The following is a 17,672-nucleotide window of genomic DNA, read 5'->3' as shown; positions in this document are numbered from 1 at the left end:
GGCTATATCAAAATTTTGATTAAATGTGTTTGGGGACCAGATGGGCGTGGGGAGGGGGCTAGTTGCCCTTCAATCACTTTCGACTATTAAAAAGGGCACTTGAACTCTCGATTTCCAATCGAATGAGCCCCCTTTGAAGTTTCTACGACGACCCCTTTCATATGAAGGGCCTCTGGGGAAAAAATAATAATAAATAATAATGAAACATTGGAGCCGTATGACCTTAACTATAGGCAACGCTACAGCGTTGCCTCTGATGATATGATCAGGTTCCAACCGCTTCCAATAATTTGCAAGCTTTGAAAATCACGTGTCCTTACTGCTTATCGGTTGTGACTTCTATATATGATATAATCATGTTCCAACTGCTTCCAATAATTTGCAAGCTTTAAAAATCACGTGTCTTTACTGTTGGTCAGTTGTTATTTCTATTTATGATATAATCAGGTTCCAACTGCTTCCAATAATTTGCAAGATTCGAAAATCACTTGTCCTTACTGCCGATCGGTTGTTATTTCTATATATAATATAATCAGGTTCCAACTGCTTCCAATAATTTGCAAGCTTTAAAAATTACGTGCTCTGACTGCTGATCGCCTTTTCTTTGTTCCCGTTTCTGATTGGCTGATCAGTTGTTTTTTTTTTAGCTATTTCACATAGTCAAGTTCCAACTGCTTTCTACAGTCTTGATATCGGAAGCTGTTTTTTCCACGTGTGAAAACCAAAACAAGATGTGAAAATAGCGTAAAATTAGAACATCGATATATGAGCCCTAACAATCACTTGTTCTGATTGTTAATCGGCGAACTATGACATGCATTGTTCATTTTGTTATTATTCTTAAAAACAAATTACTTTTATCAATTTTTTGGATCCCAGGGAAGTTCGGTACACCACATGAAACTTCTGCTTTAAAGAAATACCTGTTCTAAAAGCTTCAATGCAAAATTAAAAGATAATTAAGTAATAAAGGAATTTCATATTTAGTACTATCTCTTTTTAAATAGAATTATGTAAGGAATGGGCTATATTTTTCAGGTCACTTTTTTGTAATTTGCCCCTCATTGTTTTGTTTAGAATATTAGCAAACAAAGGCAAACCCTTAGACCATTAAACCCACCTTTAACGTAAAGTTTAGTTTAGTTGATTGCAAGTAGAAGTGTTCCTCTTATCTTATCTTAACAGAGGGATATTTTTAATATTTGAATGGTAAATGGCTTAAATAAAAATTGGAGAGTTTTATTTTTATAGTGCTTATAGCAATAGACCTGAATGTTTTCAAACCTCTCTTTTTTGCTATATATTTTCTTCTTCCTTTTTTCAGGTGAGCATCATTGTTCTAGGGTATATTAATGGGAATGTTTTATTGTATTGTTTTAGGTTTTTTCGATCCCCTTTATTTATTTTATTGTAGGAGGTCCAGATACATCATCAAGTAACACCAATGCACTTATGGAAGCTTCAAAATCTAACATTGGCTTGTGTAGGAAAAAGTACAGAAAAGACAATGAGTGCAACATATGCAATAAAAGATTTCCCTCCCATTCACTATTGGAAACACATCAAAGGATACATACGGGAAAAAAACCGTTTATATGTGGTGCATGCCAAAAGAGCTTTTCTCAGCTGGGCAATTTGAAAAGCCATCAAAGACTGCACACAGGTGAGAGACCCTTTGAATGTAATGTATGCCAAAAAAGCTTTTGTCAGCTGGGCAATTTGAAAAGCCATCAAAGAGTTCACACAGACCCCTTTAAATGGAAGAGGTACTTTAAATGTGATATTTGAAAAAAATTATTTTTCTCGATCAAGCCGTTTGAATCAACACCAGAGTTTGCGCTCATTGGGAAACCATTTAAGTGTTATGTGTGTAAAATGTATTTTTCTCACTCAAGCAGTTTGAACCTTGACCAAAGAGTGCACATAGGTGAGAAGCCTTATAAATGTGAGAAGAGCTTTTCTCCTTCAGGTTCATTTAAATACGCATCAAAAACTGTATACAGGTAAAAAACCTTATAAATGTGAGGAATCTGAGAAGAGCTTCTTTTCAATTCAGGTTCTTTGATTAGACACTGAAGGGTGCACAGTGGTTAGAAACCGTTTACATGTGATATGTGCAAAAAAAATTTTTCTCAACCAAGCCATTTGAAAGAGCACCAAAAAGTGTATAATAGAGCATTTTCAGCTTAAGTCGAATCTGAACTGTCATCTCACAACCCATTCTTGAGAAACCCCGCTTGTTTGTAGCCTAGTTTAAAATAAAAATTTGTTACAGAATAGTGATTTCCGTAGAGGACTAAGACATGTAACCCCATTAATGCTATCATTGTAAACCGGAGACTGGCAGGATCGGTACACGACTCTCAGGGGATATAGGAGTGAAGTTATTGTGCAACTAATGGTTCATAATCAAGTTCCAACTGCCTCCAACGATTTAGGAGGTTTAAAAATCACGGGTTCTGGCTGCTAATCGTTTATTATTTATACATATGATATAATCAAATTCCAACTGTTTCTAACGATTTGAGAGCTTTAATTGTCCTCGTTTTCATCCTTTCTTCGCGATTTTATACTTTATAGAGCTTTAAAAAGTAGCTGTTCCGGCTGCTGATCAGTCGGATCAGCACTTTCTACAGTCTTCATATCTGAAATTGTTTTTCACAGGTGAAAGCCAAAACAAGATGTTAAAATAGTTTAAAATTAGAAGATCAGTTCATGAGCCTTAACAATCCCATGTTCTGACAGCTGATTGGTGAACTATGACATGTATTGTTGATTTTGTTGTTATTCTCAAAAACAAATTACTTTCATCGATCTTTTTGGATCCCAGGAAGTTTGTGTACACCTTACATGAAGCTTCTGTTTTAAAATGATACCTATCCTAAAAGTTAATTACAATGAAAAATTAAAAGAAAATTAAATAATAAAGGACTTTCAGATTTAGTACTAGTTCTTTTTAAATACAAGTATGTAAGAAAGGGGGGGGGGGTAACATTTTTTAGTTGTTTTTTATATTGTTATTTGTCCCTCGTTATTTCTCGACGTAGCAATTCATCCCAATGTTGAATATTAAATAAATCTTGACTAATTTTTCAAAATAGGCCAAGATTGTCCCGTCTGGCTGCATAACTCAAAATTTTCCCGCCAGTCACCATCAAAATATGCCAGTCTGGAAAGAAATATGCCTATATGGCAACAGCGTTTTAGGCCTAGACAAAGGGCAAACCACAACCTATAACTTTCGGGTTGTAAATACGAGCCCTAAATGAAGTTCTCTTTTACTATTGACTAACTCACTTATTATAATTCGTTATTTTTGGATAATTCTTCACTACTCGTTTTATTTATGAAAATATCAATAGTAGCCTGAACTTCCTTTTTTTCAACTTTTAAATTACTTGCGCAAATTAGTAATGCTGTATAAACTGCGTTTATTTCACCACAATATTACAGTAAGTTATTGCTAATCATAGACAGCGCTGCCTAAGTAAAGAACGATGTTGGTACAATGTATTATTTTTTGGTTTTAGACCAGGGCAGTTTGTATCGAAGGAGTTATCGTAGAAACGTCGGAAAGGCTCATTCGATTGGAAATTGGAGTGGCTTGTGCCCTTTTAATAGTCGAAAGTGATAAGAAGGCAACTCACACCCCTTCCACGCCCACTATTTCACGAAAACTATCTACTCAGAGGTTTGAGGCGGCCAGTTTGTTCAGCGCAGTTGATTTCCAGATAGAAATTATTTTTTTGAGGAGGACACTCCCCCACAATCCTCATGGAAAGGGTTGTAAGTTATGCCCTGGAGCATATCATCTTTTTATAGAAAGTTTTATCATAGACACTTCAACAAGGGCTCATTCGATTGTAAATTCAAAGGGCTAGTGCCCTTTTTAATAGTCGAAAGTGATTGGAGGGCAACTCCCCCCCTTCTCACGCCCACCTTTTCCCCAAACACATTCAATATAAATTTTAAGATAGCCATTTTGTTAAACGTAGTTGAAAGTTCTGGAAATTAGGTATTTGAAGATTACAAACCCCCCCCCCCCCCGCAGCCCTCAGGGCAAGGGTCGTAAGTTATGCCCTGGGGGCATATAAGGTTTTCATAGAATGCTTGTCGTAGAAACTTCAAAAAGGGCTCACTCGATTGGAAATTGAAATGGCTAGTATCCTTTTTAATAGTCGAAAGGTATTGGAAGGCAACTAACACCCCTTCCATGCCCACCATTTATCCAAACACATCCAATAAAAATTTTGGATGTGTTTAAAAAGTTAAAAAGTCCACCAAATAGTTAAAAAGTCCGGAAATTATATTTCTGAGGATGACACTACCCCCACAGCACTCAGGGTAAGGGTTGTAAGTTATGCCCTGGGGGCATATAAGGTTTGAATTGAAAAATTTGTCGTAGAAACTTGAAAAAAGGGCTCTTTCGATTGAAAATTCAAAGGGCTAGTGCCAGGGGCATTCCGAGACTCATTTCATTGGGGGGGGGGGGAATCTTCGTTAATTTTACCGAATCGATACCTGATTTATGCCGAATTTTCTGCAGAAATCAAGAATTTTGCAAAATTTCTGCCGAAATTTTAGTCTTCAGCGTAAATCAGGTATTCCCATGGGGGCGTATAAGGTTTTCATAGATACTACTACTACTACTACTACTAACAACTCACCGCAGCATCAAGCCGCTTGAGGCCAACACAGCTACACACGCTCCTCCTCAAACCCCAATCTATTCGAAGCCTCCCTTTTTACACCCACCCATGAAGTTTCCATTTCCTTTAAATATTTCTTTATGACGTCCTCCCACCCCAGACAGAGACGACCTGCTTTCTGTTTAGCCCTAGATGGTTGGCCGAAAAGAACAATCTTAGGCAATCTGTCATCCTTCATCCGCACAACATGCCCTAACCACCTCAACCTTTCTTTCATTATAGACCTAGAAAGCGGTATTGAACCAAATTTTTCGTATAGCCTATTGTTTGAAATACGGTCAGTCAGCCGGGTACCCAGAACAATCCTTAAGCAATTTCTCTGGAAAACATCTAGCAAATCTTCATCCGCTTTTCGGAGCGTCCATGCTTCAGAGCCATATTTGACCACTGTCATCACTGTAGCTTCTAAGATTCTAATCTTGGTTTGCAGACTTATCTTCCTATTCTTCCAGACTTTTTTTAACTGTGACAAAACTCCCTGAGCCTTGGATACTGATCATTCATAGATACTGATGTTGTAAAAACATCAAAAAGGGCTCATTCAATTGGAAATTACAAGGGCTTATGCCCTTTTTAATAGTCGAAAGTGATTGGAGGATAAATAACACCCCTCTCACACCCACCATTTTCCCAGACACATCCAATCAAAATTTTGAGATGGTCATTTTGTTCGACGTAGTTAAAGTCCGGGAATTATGTTTTTATGTCCTGGGGGCATATAAGGTTTTATTGTAGAAAGTGTTGTCGTGGAAACTTCAAAAAGGAATCATTCGATTGGAAATTGAAAGAGCTAGTGCCCTTTTTAATAGTCGAAAGGGATTGGAGGGCAAGTAACCCCCCCCCCCTCTTAGGCCCAGCATTTCCCCAAACACATCCAATCCAAATTTTGATATTTACATTTTGTTCAACGTAGTTGAAAGGTCCGGAAATTATGTCTTTGAGGATGACAACCCCCTCACAGCCATCAGGGCAAGGGTTGTAAGTTATTCCCTAGGGGCATATAAGGTTTTTATAGTAAGTGTTGTCTTGGAAACTTAAAAAAGGAATCATTCGATTGGAAATTGAAAGAGCTAGTGCCCTTTTTAGTATTCGAAAGTGATTGGAGGGCAAGTAACCCCCCTCTCACGCCCACCATTTCCCTAAACACATCCAATCAAAATTTTGAGATTGCCATTTTCTTCAACGTAGTTGAAAGGTCCGGAAATTATGTTTTGAGGATGACAACCCCCTCACAGCCCTTAGGGCAAGGGTTGTAAGTTATTCCCTGGGGGCATATAAGGTTCTTATAGAAATTGTTGTCGTAGAAACTTCAAAAAGTTCTCATTTGATTGGAAATTGAAAGGGCTAGTGCCCATTGTAATAGTTGAAAGTGATTGGAGGGCTACTAACCCCCCTCTCACGCCCACCTTTTCCCCAAAACCATCCAAAATAGCTTTTGAGACAGCAATTTTGCTCCGCATAGTAGAAAGGCTCTTATATGATATCTAACACGTTGACAACCCCCCCCCCCCACAGCACTCAGAGCAAGATTGGTAGGGTATGCCGGGAGTACCAATGAGGTTTTTATTGAAAGCGTTGTCGTAGAAACTTCAAAAGGGCTCATTCGATTGGAAATTGAAAGGGTTAGTGGCTTTTTCAATAGTTGAAAGTCGTTGGAGAGCAACTAACGCCCCTCTCACACCCACCATTTCCCCAAAAACATCCAATCTAAATTTTGAGATAGCCACTTTGTTTAACGTAGTTGAAAGTTCTGGAAATTTGGTGTTTGAAGATGACAACCCCATCACAGCCCTCAGAGCAAGGGTTGTATTTTATGCCCTGGTGGCATATAAGGTGTTTATAGAAAGCGTTGTTGTAGAAACTCAAAAAGGGGCTTATTCGATTGGAAATTGAAAGTGATAGGGCCCTTTTTAGTGGTCTAAAGTGATTGGAAGGATTGACATTTTTATAGTAAAGATCGATTTGGGTAATGTATTATTTTTTTTTTTTTTTTTTTTTTAGACCAGGGCAATCCGTATCGAAGGAGTTGTCGTAGGAACTTCGAAAGGGGCTCATGCGATTGAAAATAGAAAGGGCTAGTGCCCTTTTTAATTGTCGAAAGTGATTGGATAGCAGCTAATCCCACGCCCACCCTCTCATTTGCCCATTATGTTTAAAAACTAAATGTTACTTACTTACTTTCGGCGGGAACCAGACGATGAAATGTTGTGCCCGGCACCAAAGGATCTTGGAATGACTTCCGACGACCACTTGGACCTGTCGGCTGCAGCTTCTGCGGTGATCTTCAGCCAGTCTTTGTCCAATCTCCGACCGTGTCTCCTGAATCCTCCCCATGGTTCCAGGTCCTCCTTGAATTTTTGCCACGGGTTCTTCTTTTGTCCACCTGGTTTACATTTCCAGGAGGGGGCTGATTCGCAGACAAGGACGTCTCGACATATCGTGCCTTCGGGACGGCGCAATGTATGGCCAACGAGCTTCAGGTGACGTTTTTTAATGATGGGCGATAGCTCTTCTGATTGGATACAGCGACTCCTTACTTCACTATTGGAAATCCTGTCCTGTCCCTTAATGCGGAGGATATAACGAAGGCAGCGGTGGTCGAACACATTCAAAGCTCTCGCGTCTTCAGCCTTGTTCGGCCATGTCTCGCAAGCATCAAACTTTCGGGGCTACCTCTGCTCTTAAAATTTAACCAAATCAAAATAGCGCAAGTGTCTCCAAGCTATCATAGAAAGTAAACAGATTTTTTTGCGAATGGTATCAAGTTTTCTATTTCAGTTCAACTAGAGGAGGTATGAAACTAAATTAAACACTACTATTTTTGTCCAGATTTTTAAAAGGGTGTATGTTGTTAAAAATTGTTGAAAATTTTTCTCCAGCATACAAATAGCAGGCCAAACTATAAAGTCTTAAAAAACCGAAAAGATTTAAAGCATTATTTTCTTTTTTTCTGAAAAGACTATGTCAATATAAAACGAACAGAAATTAATTAAAAAACTTTTTCACAAAATAAGTTTTTCAAAGAAAAGTAAAGAACCCCATTAAACCAAAAATGAGCAAAACTAAAATCAAATAATCTACCAAGCGTAAAACTACCACAAATCAGCATTGATAAGTAAATGAAACCCAAAATGAACAGAAATTACAATAAATAACCGAGTCAAACTCAAAACGAGCAGAAATTAACATGAATAGGCCTCAAAACCCCTATGCCTTCCCAAGGCCAGAACATAATTTGCACTCTACTGAAAAAAATACAAATGAATGTGCATTGTCAGTTTAATATACATGTACTGCTATTTAGTAACCAAAATGTTAATTTTATTTGATTTATTAAATTTATAAAAGTAAAAACATTTATATTTTTTCATTAAAGTTCAAATTATGTTCTGGAATTGGGAAGGCAGAGGCTGATTTTTGGTAGTTTCACGCTTGGTAGATTATTTGATTTTGTTTTTGCTCATTTTTGGTTTAATGGAGTTCTTTACTTTTCTTTGAAAAACTTATTTTATGAAATTTTTTTGTTAATTAATTCCAATAAGTGGTGTGAGTTTAACTGAACCACAAGCAACTGAACTCATGTAACTGTGCAACTGAACTCGTGCAACTGAGCCCCTGTATAACCGAACCCCCGTGCAACTGAAACACCGGGCAACTGAACCCCATTTAACTAAACCCTCGTGCAGCTCAACTCCATTTAACTGAACCCCCGTGCAACTGAACCACCTTGCAGCTGAACCCTCTGTAACTGAACCATCGTGCAACTGAACCACTGAACTCAGTTTTTCAATATTCTAAAAATATAAGGCAATATCTTTGGGTAAAACACAAATTACAATTTTAGAAGTTCGACCCTGTTGTAATTGTTTTTTTTTTTTAAAGTCATGATATAAACGCTTGTCAAGGTCACTCACAAAAAAAGCTTGTTTTTTAATCAAATAGATCGTGGTAACGCTTTGTTTTATTAACCAGTTCGTGGTAACGACATGCAAGTAAGGAGCCCTGTGGCTCAATAGTAACCGAAACTCGAAGAAACAGGGTCGTGATAACAATAGATACAGCAAGAGAATCGGATTTTGATGCTTATTCAAAATATGTAAAATTCGCCAAAATTAATTGCACCCATTAAAAGTTACGAGCCTGAGAAAATTTGCCAGATTTTTGAAAAAGGGGGAAACACTCCCAAAACATCAAGAGATGTAAATGAAAATCACACGGTTTGATACAGCATACTAGAGAACCGTACTGTAGTGTTTTCAAGCTCCTATGTACAAAAATGTGGAATTTCGCATTTTTTGCTAAAAGAAAGATCACGGATGCGTGTTTATTTTATTTTTATTTTTTTTCAGGAGTGATTGTATCGAACCAGTGATCGTAGAGGCTAGGGAGAGGGCTCCTTTGATTGGAAATCAAAAGTTTTAGCGCCATTTTAAAGTGACCAAAATATTGGAGAGCAGCTAGCCCCCCTCCCAAGCTCATTTTTCCCCAAAGTCACCCGATCCGAATTTTGCGATAGCTATTTTTCGCAGCATAGTCGAAAAGTCTAATAACTATGTCTTTGAGGATGACAACCCCCTATAGTTCCCGGGGGAAGGGCTGCAAATTATGAGCTTTGCCCATTGCATTGTATAGTATTGGCTATTAATTATAATAATTTATTGATTACCCACCATAAAAAAGAAGTGGAGTACATCAAGAACAAAAACAAATAAAAAAAAAGCAAACTCGCACACTTAACAATTATTTATATAAAACGACGTAAATTATGGTGCGCAGTAAGACCTGCATATAACGACAGCTTTCCCCCAAGCACAGTCACTTTTTCCCTTAAATCAGGGAGGCCGAATCGCGATATTAGATGCCGGTTCCGGAACCACGGAGGGAGGCACAAAAAGTACCGAGAAAATTTAAAGTAATAAGTCCGGGTGGATTTCAGATGTTTAGGCTTCAGAATTGGAAGAAAGCCAGATAAAAAAAGAATAGAATGATTGCAAAATGAAGAATATAACTTCCCATGCGCTTTTCTATTGTACCTCCCTCTATTTGCAACTATTTTTGAATATCCTATCTGTTTTTTTTTTTTTTTTTGCATTAGAAACTTTCAGAGCCCGAAGTGTTTTAATATTATTAGTAATGTGAAGACCAAGCCACCGAAAAGAAGAGACACAGGGAATAGAAAAAAAAACACAATTAAGAGGGAGACTCGCACTCGAATTAAAAGAAGTATACTCGCACTTATCAACGTTCAGCATAAGCCCAATCCGTCTGAACTTGTCTGAGATCCAGCTGACGGAATGTGAGAGCCCAGCCCTTGAACGACTGACAAGGAGAACATCGTCCGCATAAATGAGATACGAGACATCAATTCCATCAGAAATGGAAGTTGAAGGCAAAGATGAAAGGATATGAGCAATACATAACTTAAAAATAGATGGAGAAAGCACACCACCTTGACGGACCCCACGCCGAAGAAACACCTTTGAATCAGAAACTACTCCATTATATTTTACACGAATAAAAGAGTTAGAATACCAGTACCGTAACAAAACAACGATAGAAAGGTGAATGTTATTAAAAAAAAGTGAATAGAGTGCATGTGAGTGGACTATACTATCAAAAGATCAAGACCACATATATGAAGAGGAGATTTATTATAAAAGCTTGCAACAGGAGGGAAATTATTGGGAAGTATAGACATTTTCGGGGGAGGGGGGGGATTTTTCAGGTGGAGGGGGGAAGGTTACGTGGGAAGATATGTCCATGAAGAAATTTTTCATAGGGGAAGGAAATTTTCCATAGATGGGGGGCCTGATTTCCCAGCATTATTTAAAAAACGATCAGAAATCAAATAAAATAACAAGTTTTTTTCAACTGAAAGTAAGGAGCAACATGAAAACTTAAAACGAACAGAAATTATTATGTATATGAGGGGGGCTGCCCCCTCTCAGTGCCTTGCTCTTTACGCTAAAAATTTGTTTAGATCCTGTAAAAGAACATATTATTCTAATTAAACGGCCTGCATGGATCAGGAGTCATTCTTAAAAAATTGGGACGAAATTCGAACTTTTGCTTAAAGAGCGAAGTGTTGAGGAGGGGGCGATCCCCCCCCCCCTCATGTCCGTAATAACTTCTGTTTGTTTTAAGTTTTAATTCTGCTCCGTACTTTCAGTGGAATAAACTTTTTTTTTTTATTTTCTGCAAAAAAAAGAAGATCCGATGTCAAACCATTAAAGCTGATTTATTTCTCTTTTTTAGATGAATTAGACTTTTCTATACGTTAAGTAATAAACCTATTTGTTGAAAATATTTAACCTTTGTGAATATAGATAAAGAATTTTGATCAGATGTCTTTGAGGAGATTGCAGGTACAAAGGACATGGGAATGGGACTGGTTACACTACAGCCTTTTTGTCTACATTCCTTCAACATACCCTGAAATTTTAAACTTCATACCCTCAGGTTTATACCCTCAAATGTTCTCGACACATTGCAGATACAACGTCTTTTAAAAGTGGATGCACATATCACCTCTCGATTTAGTTTAAAATGCTCCTAAACATTTTCCAAAAGATGTTACGGTTGATACCATCAGCCATTGTAAATATTGCTGGGATTTTCTTTTCACATCCAATAAAAGAAAAAAGGTTTTTTGACTATGTTTCGCATTCTTCTTGACATCTTCTTGACCTTAATGCTCCATGCTTTTTTTTATTTATAAGATCAAACATGCCTTCTTTCAGGGCCGGATCGACTAAGCACGGGGCCCAATTGGAATTTTATTGCGGGGCCCTCTATAAATTAAATTTTTAAGTAAAATTCAAATCCTTTATTTACGACGGATCTAATAATTTAAAAGATGTGAAAGGCGTTTCTCAACACCTCCATTTGTGCCTAAAAAGGCCATTTGGCCTTTTGAATTTGGTTCAAAATCACTTTCAGAAGTCTGTGATGGGTGTGCCGCTAAATTCATTTTGTAATAAATTCGTCCAGCTGTTTCGAAGATTTTTTAGTTTGATCATCGCATACTTTGAATGAAGTTAAAGTAAAACATGAGTTCCAGTTTAGTATTTGTTAGTGGAACTCTTTAGAGAGCAAGTGATATCCTATAACAGGCCAAAGAAATTCATTTGTAAATTGTTGATGCAGGAATACAAATGTGACCAAGCAGGCAGCAGTCCCCAAATAACTCATCTTTGTTGGCCGCTTTTACTGCGGGATAATGGAGGACTCTACAGTAAATACATACAGAGTTGAAGGGCCCCAACGCCTTGTAAATAACGCCAGTGTAGTTTACGGCATCTTTATAGGTTTTTACTGGGTCTTACGCCAAAGTTAGTTAGCATCGAAGATCGTGATGGCGCTGATCTTCTAACATAATATTTTTTTTTCTTCTGCGCTTTCATTTTTGACACGTTATTAATCCCACTGTTGCTTGTGATTCTCGCAGCTGATTATCTTCTAACTGCAAATTTCCTTGGTCTCGCGGTTGTATATTGTCTAACCATACATTTTTCTGTTCTTCATTTTCATTTTGATTTATTCCAGTACTCATTGTCACATTTCTTGTAAATGTACGTTTTTTTTGTTCTTTACTTTCGTTTTTGAGTCGTTGTGGTTATCGCTGCAACTTACCTTTTAAATCCATATTTCTATGCTCTTCAATTTCTTTTTTGACTTATTCTAATTGTTGGTCTTGCTAATATTCTAACTACATGTCTCTTTGATCTTTATTTTCGTTTATCCTTGCTTCGGACATTTTACAGTGCCTTTTGCCTTAGCTACTTAGATTGGTCTTGTCAATTTTGATGGTCTAGGTTGCTCATTATCACCCGTCGTACATTTACATTTCACAGGTCGTTTTCTGGATATTGTCTCATTTGATGGTCCAGTTTGTTCATGTTGAGCTTACGGTTTTGTCCTCTTTTTTTCTTTTTTGTGCTCATTTTGCGCTTACCTTAATTTACGTTTGTGTCCCCTAGATATTATGAAAATGCCTTTTGAAATTTATATCACCAAATATGGGCACGTGAATGTACATATTTCTTAATTATTATTCTGCAAATACTTCTACAACGATTATAAAATCTATTTTCCTTGCGTCTTCACTTTGAATCAACGTAATTGCTTAACTATTTAGTCTATCCTGATTGTTGTTGATATGAGGTAGTTTTTTTTTTATTTAATGATTTTGGCCTGGAAAATGATCTCTCTCCAGAAGCAATGCTTACTGGAATTTTTAAGAACATTTAACAATTTTGAAAATCAATTTTTCATTTTGATGGCAGCGCGGGGCCCCTTCTAACGCGGGACCCGATTGGGCTCAATCGCTCCAATTGCCCGTTATCTGGCCCTGCCCTCTTTTCTTGAAAACAAACCTTATACGTTAACAATGTGCAATAACTTACAGCCTCTGCACCAGGCGCTTATAGTTATGGACCCTTAGTTATTTAACTATGGCATAGTTATTTAACCTTTGGCCTGTTTTAAATAAAATGGCCGTCTCAAAATTTAGATCGGATGAATTTGGGAAAAAAGAGAGTGGGGTGGAAACCCTCCGATCACTTTTAACCTCGGAAAAAGTGCACTGAAACTTTTGATTTCCAGTTGAATGAACCCCCCCCCCTTCCAAAGTTCATACAAAATCTTTTCCATAAAGACCTTATGTGTTAGCATTGAGCAACTGACTTAACTTACTGTTGTTAACCCCAGAGGCATGGTTATTTGACCTTTAGACTATTTTGAACACTTTTTTTTTATTGGATGCATTGGGGGGGGGGGCGGTTAAGAGAGATAGGCTGATTATCCTCTGATTTCCTTTGATTCTTCAAAATTGAACTTGATCTTTGAATTTTCAATCGAATGAGCCTCTTTCAAAGTTTATACGACCATCCCTTCTATAGAAACCTTAAATTCTAACACTGGGTAACTTGCAATAACATACAGATTGCTGATACAGGTGTATCAGCAATTTTTTTGGAATGGCTTAGCGCATCAAGATGAAACTTCTGAGGCATCACGAGGGGGATGTTCAACTGACCAAAAGACAACGTGTACCTGCTACTACTGCTATTAATACTGCTGCTACTACCGTTACTACTACTGCTAATTCAACACTCATTACTACTACTGCTCCTACTACGACCTCCACTACTATTAAACTAGTACTATAAGGCTGCGCATTTAAAGTTGAAATTTTGACAGAATAGGCAATTTGAGGGGAATTTGAACTAAATCAAAAGACACTATGTGCATGCAGGTTGTCAAAATGGCGTATCTCAAAAAGGGATTTGGGTATTAAGTTGGAACTTTCAGAGTGCTTAAATGGAAAGTCAATTCACCAAAAGGAGATATGTGCACGATCAGGCCTGGATTTAACACTAGGCCCGGACCTAGGGACGCATAATGCCAGGGGATCCAATAAATTATCACTGACTGATTTCAGACAAAACTGGAATGGTGTGATTTCTCGTCTCCAGGTGCACTCTGCCGCCACGCTGGCTGTTCACGGAAAATTGATTTTAAAACAACACAGAGATTCCATGGTCACTTATAAAATATCAGATGTTTCCCGAGAATGGCAGCTGAGAGTTCGGTATTACCCCTCTCTTTCATCACTTTTCGCACATCAGTTGTGTTCTGTTAATCGCTTCCATTATCCCTGAAATTTTTGGGAATAACCCCGAAAATCTTGCAAAAACAGAGCGGCAAAAATGCTTGGTTCTAGAAGCGTCAGTAGAATGGGGGGTACCAGCCCCACGATTCACCCCTGCTGCCACCTATAACTTTTTTGCACACCATATATGGGCATAGAGTCATTAGGGAGAACACGTGGTTAATGGGGTCAATGACCTAAATTTCCAAAAACAACAACAACAACATCGACCTTGACATTCGCTGAGAGCGTGCCAAAAACAACAACAACAACATCGACCTTGACATTTGCTGAGAGCGTGCACTTACAACAACAACAACATCGACCTTGGAACACCTGTGCTGTCGACCTCAATTCACCTATCGTGAATCAATAATTCCCCTTAGAAACAACAAATTAATTCCCCTTTCTTGACAGTTCAATCAACCAATGACATCATCTGTCAGACTTTAAAAATTTTCGCATAGAAACGATTCTCCGGGAATAGATCCAAGTCATTAATGTCTTTGCCTCGGAAACAACTCTTTTGGTCGAACTCCAAAGGATATTAATAGCCAAAGGCCATGGAAACAATTCTCCAAAAAAAAATCTTAGCGATGAATTGTTTTAGCGCGGGAATCAGGTTTCTTATTAATTTGAAATGCATTAGCGCAGAGATGCCAAAAACAAATGGAACACGCTGAATTATGTTTAGGGATTATCTGGGCGAAACCGTTTTAGACAGCCTATGGAACTATTTCGGCGAAACAGTTAGAAACATTTTGAAAGAAGATTTTAGGAAAGGTTTTAGAAGAGAATTTGAGGGTGAAACTCTGTGGTCGTTATAATACACAAGTTCCATTTGAACAGTGTTGTGAGGTCCTCTAACCCAACCCCAAAGGGTTCCAATCCTCCTACCCCAACCCCGAAGGAATCCCCCGGTCCTCAAAGGCCCCCCCAGCACTCAACGGGCCACCGGCGCCCCCCCACGCCCCCCCCCACCCCCCAAGGCCACCCCCCGGCCCCCGCAAGGTCAAACGAGCGCCCAAAGGACCAACGGGGTCCCAAAGGCCATCCACCGGTCCCCAAATGTCCCCCCGGCCCCCAACTGCCCTCCTCAGACCCTCACCGGCCCTCTTCTGATCCTCAACTGGCCCCCGACCCCCACCGGTCCCCCAGACCCGAGACGTGCCGTCAGGAGGCACCGTGCGCCCGAGAAGCACCCAAAGATACGCTGCGGGCCTGAAAAGCATCGTAGGATGCGCCGCAAGGAGGCACCGCAGGACAGCGACGCAAGTTGCGCCGCAGAGATGCGCCGCAAAAAGTAAACTAAAAAGTTAAAATTTTAAAATGTTATCCCCCAAACACCCTCCTCAGACCCCCAAAGGCCCTCCCCGGGTCCACAAAGGTCCCCCCGGCACCCAACGGGCCAACCGGCCCCCAACGGTCCCCCGGACCCCCAAAGGTCCTCCCCCGGGCCCCAAACGTCCACTGGGCTCCCAAAGGCCCTCTCCCGGTCCTCAAAGGTCCCCCGGGCTCCCAAAGAGCCTCCCATTTTCCCAAAACGCCCTCCCCTGGGCCCAAAAGGTTCCCCCACCGGTCCCCCAACCGTCACACAGAAACAGACATAAACACATGAACACTTACAAGCACACAAAAACGTACACACGCAACAAAGAAAACATAAACGCAAACTAAACAACATAAACACACAAAAGCATACACACACAAAAACATACACTCACACACACACACAAACACAAAACTTACACACACACACAAAAACTTACACACACACACACACACAAAACTTACACACACACACACACACTAAACAGACACACACACTCAAAAACATACACACACACACACACAAACTTACACACACACTCGAAAACAAACGAACACACAAAAACAAACACCCACGCACAAACACTTAAAAACACGCACAAAAACGTACACACACACACACACACGAAAAATAACTCACACAATCGAAAACTAACACACACACACTCCAAAACTTACACACACACAAAAACTTACACACACACACACACAAAAAAACTTACACATCCAAACGAAAACTAACAATAATAAAGGAAACTAACTTCACAAACAAAATATCACACACGCGCGAAAAAATAAATTCACCAAAAAAAACTTACACGCACACACAAAAAAATACACACACACACACGCAAACTTACACACAAACTTACACCATTACACACACACAAAAACTTACACACAAACACACAAATATACACACACACACACACACACACACACACAAACACACATACAAACATACACACACACAAACACACACACACACACACACACAAAAAAACTAAAACACACACAAAAACACACATAAACTAACAAACACACACAAAAACTTACACCCACACACAAAAGCTTAGACACACAAAAACTTACACACACACACAAAAACTAACACACACATGCACAAACTAACAAGCACACAAAAAAATAAAATGCACACAAAAAATAACATACACACACACAAAAAACATACACACACTCAAAAATAAATACACACACACACTAACACATTCACAAACAAGCAAACTTACACACACACACACACACAAAAAAACTTACATAAGCACATCTGTAAAGAACACACACAAAAGTTAGAAAAAATACAAAATATTCCTTTATTACCTCTGCAAAATGGGTAAAAATGAAGAATTCATACATATTTTCAACTAGCTCAGTGTAAATTTTTTAAATATGAGCCATTCTGTTGCGAACACACACAAATTTTATAAAAAATACTAAATATTCCTTTATTACCTCTGCAATACGTCTAAAAATGAAGAATTCATACACATTTTCAACTAGCTAAAGGGTAAATTTTTTAAATATGAGCCATTCTGTTGCGAATAGACACAAAAGGTAGAAAAAATACAAAATATTCATTTATTACCTCAGCAATACGGCTAAAAATTAAGAATTCATACACATTTTTAACTAGCGAAAGGGTAAATGTTTTAAATATGAGCCATTCTATTGCGAAAACACACAAAAGTTAGAAAAAATGCAAAATGTTCCTTTATTACCTCTTCAAAACGTCCAAAAATGAAGAATTCATACACATTTTCTACTAGCTTTGTTTCAGATTTTTAATTATGAGACAGTCTTCAGATAAAAAACAAACAAGTTATAAAAAATTATAACTATTACCTAATTAACTCAGCAATTATGCTAAAAAAGAATTAGTCATATACATTTTCAACTAGCTAAGTGTAAGTGTTTTAAATATGAGCCATTCTGTTGCGAAAACACACAAAAGTTAGAAAAAA

General features: G+C 38.4%; 1 protein-coding gene across 1 annotated transcript in view; it reads left to right on the top strand.

The window, feature by feature from the left end:
• Positions 1-1,415: 1,415 nt before the first annotated feature.
• Positions 1,416-17,672, top strand: part of LOC148949737 (uncharacterized) — a 27,087-nt gene continuing 10,830 nt past the window's right edge. Inside the window, exon 1 of the mRNA XM_089093082.1 lies at positions 1,416-1,663. Coding sequence (XP_088949208.1) covers positions 1,453-1,663 — 211 coding nt within the window. The 5' untranslated portion in view covers positions 1,416-1,452. The remainder of the gene's footprint in view (positions 1,664-17,672) is intronic.

This window comes from Artemia sp. Qi Xiang Cuo, chromosome 8, assembly GCF_049724085.1.
Source record: "Artemia sp. Qi Xiang Cuo chromosome 8, ASM4972408v1, whole genome shotgun sequence".
NCBI classification, from domain to species: Eukaryota; Metazoa; Arthropoda; class Branchiopoda; order Anostraca; family Artemiidae; genus Artemia; species Artemia sp. Qi Xiang Cuo.
The sequence above is the reverse complement of the archived record's forward strand: the minus strand, read 5'-3'. Positions and strand labels throughout refer to the sequence as shown.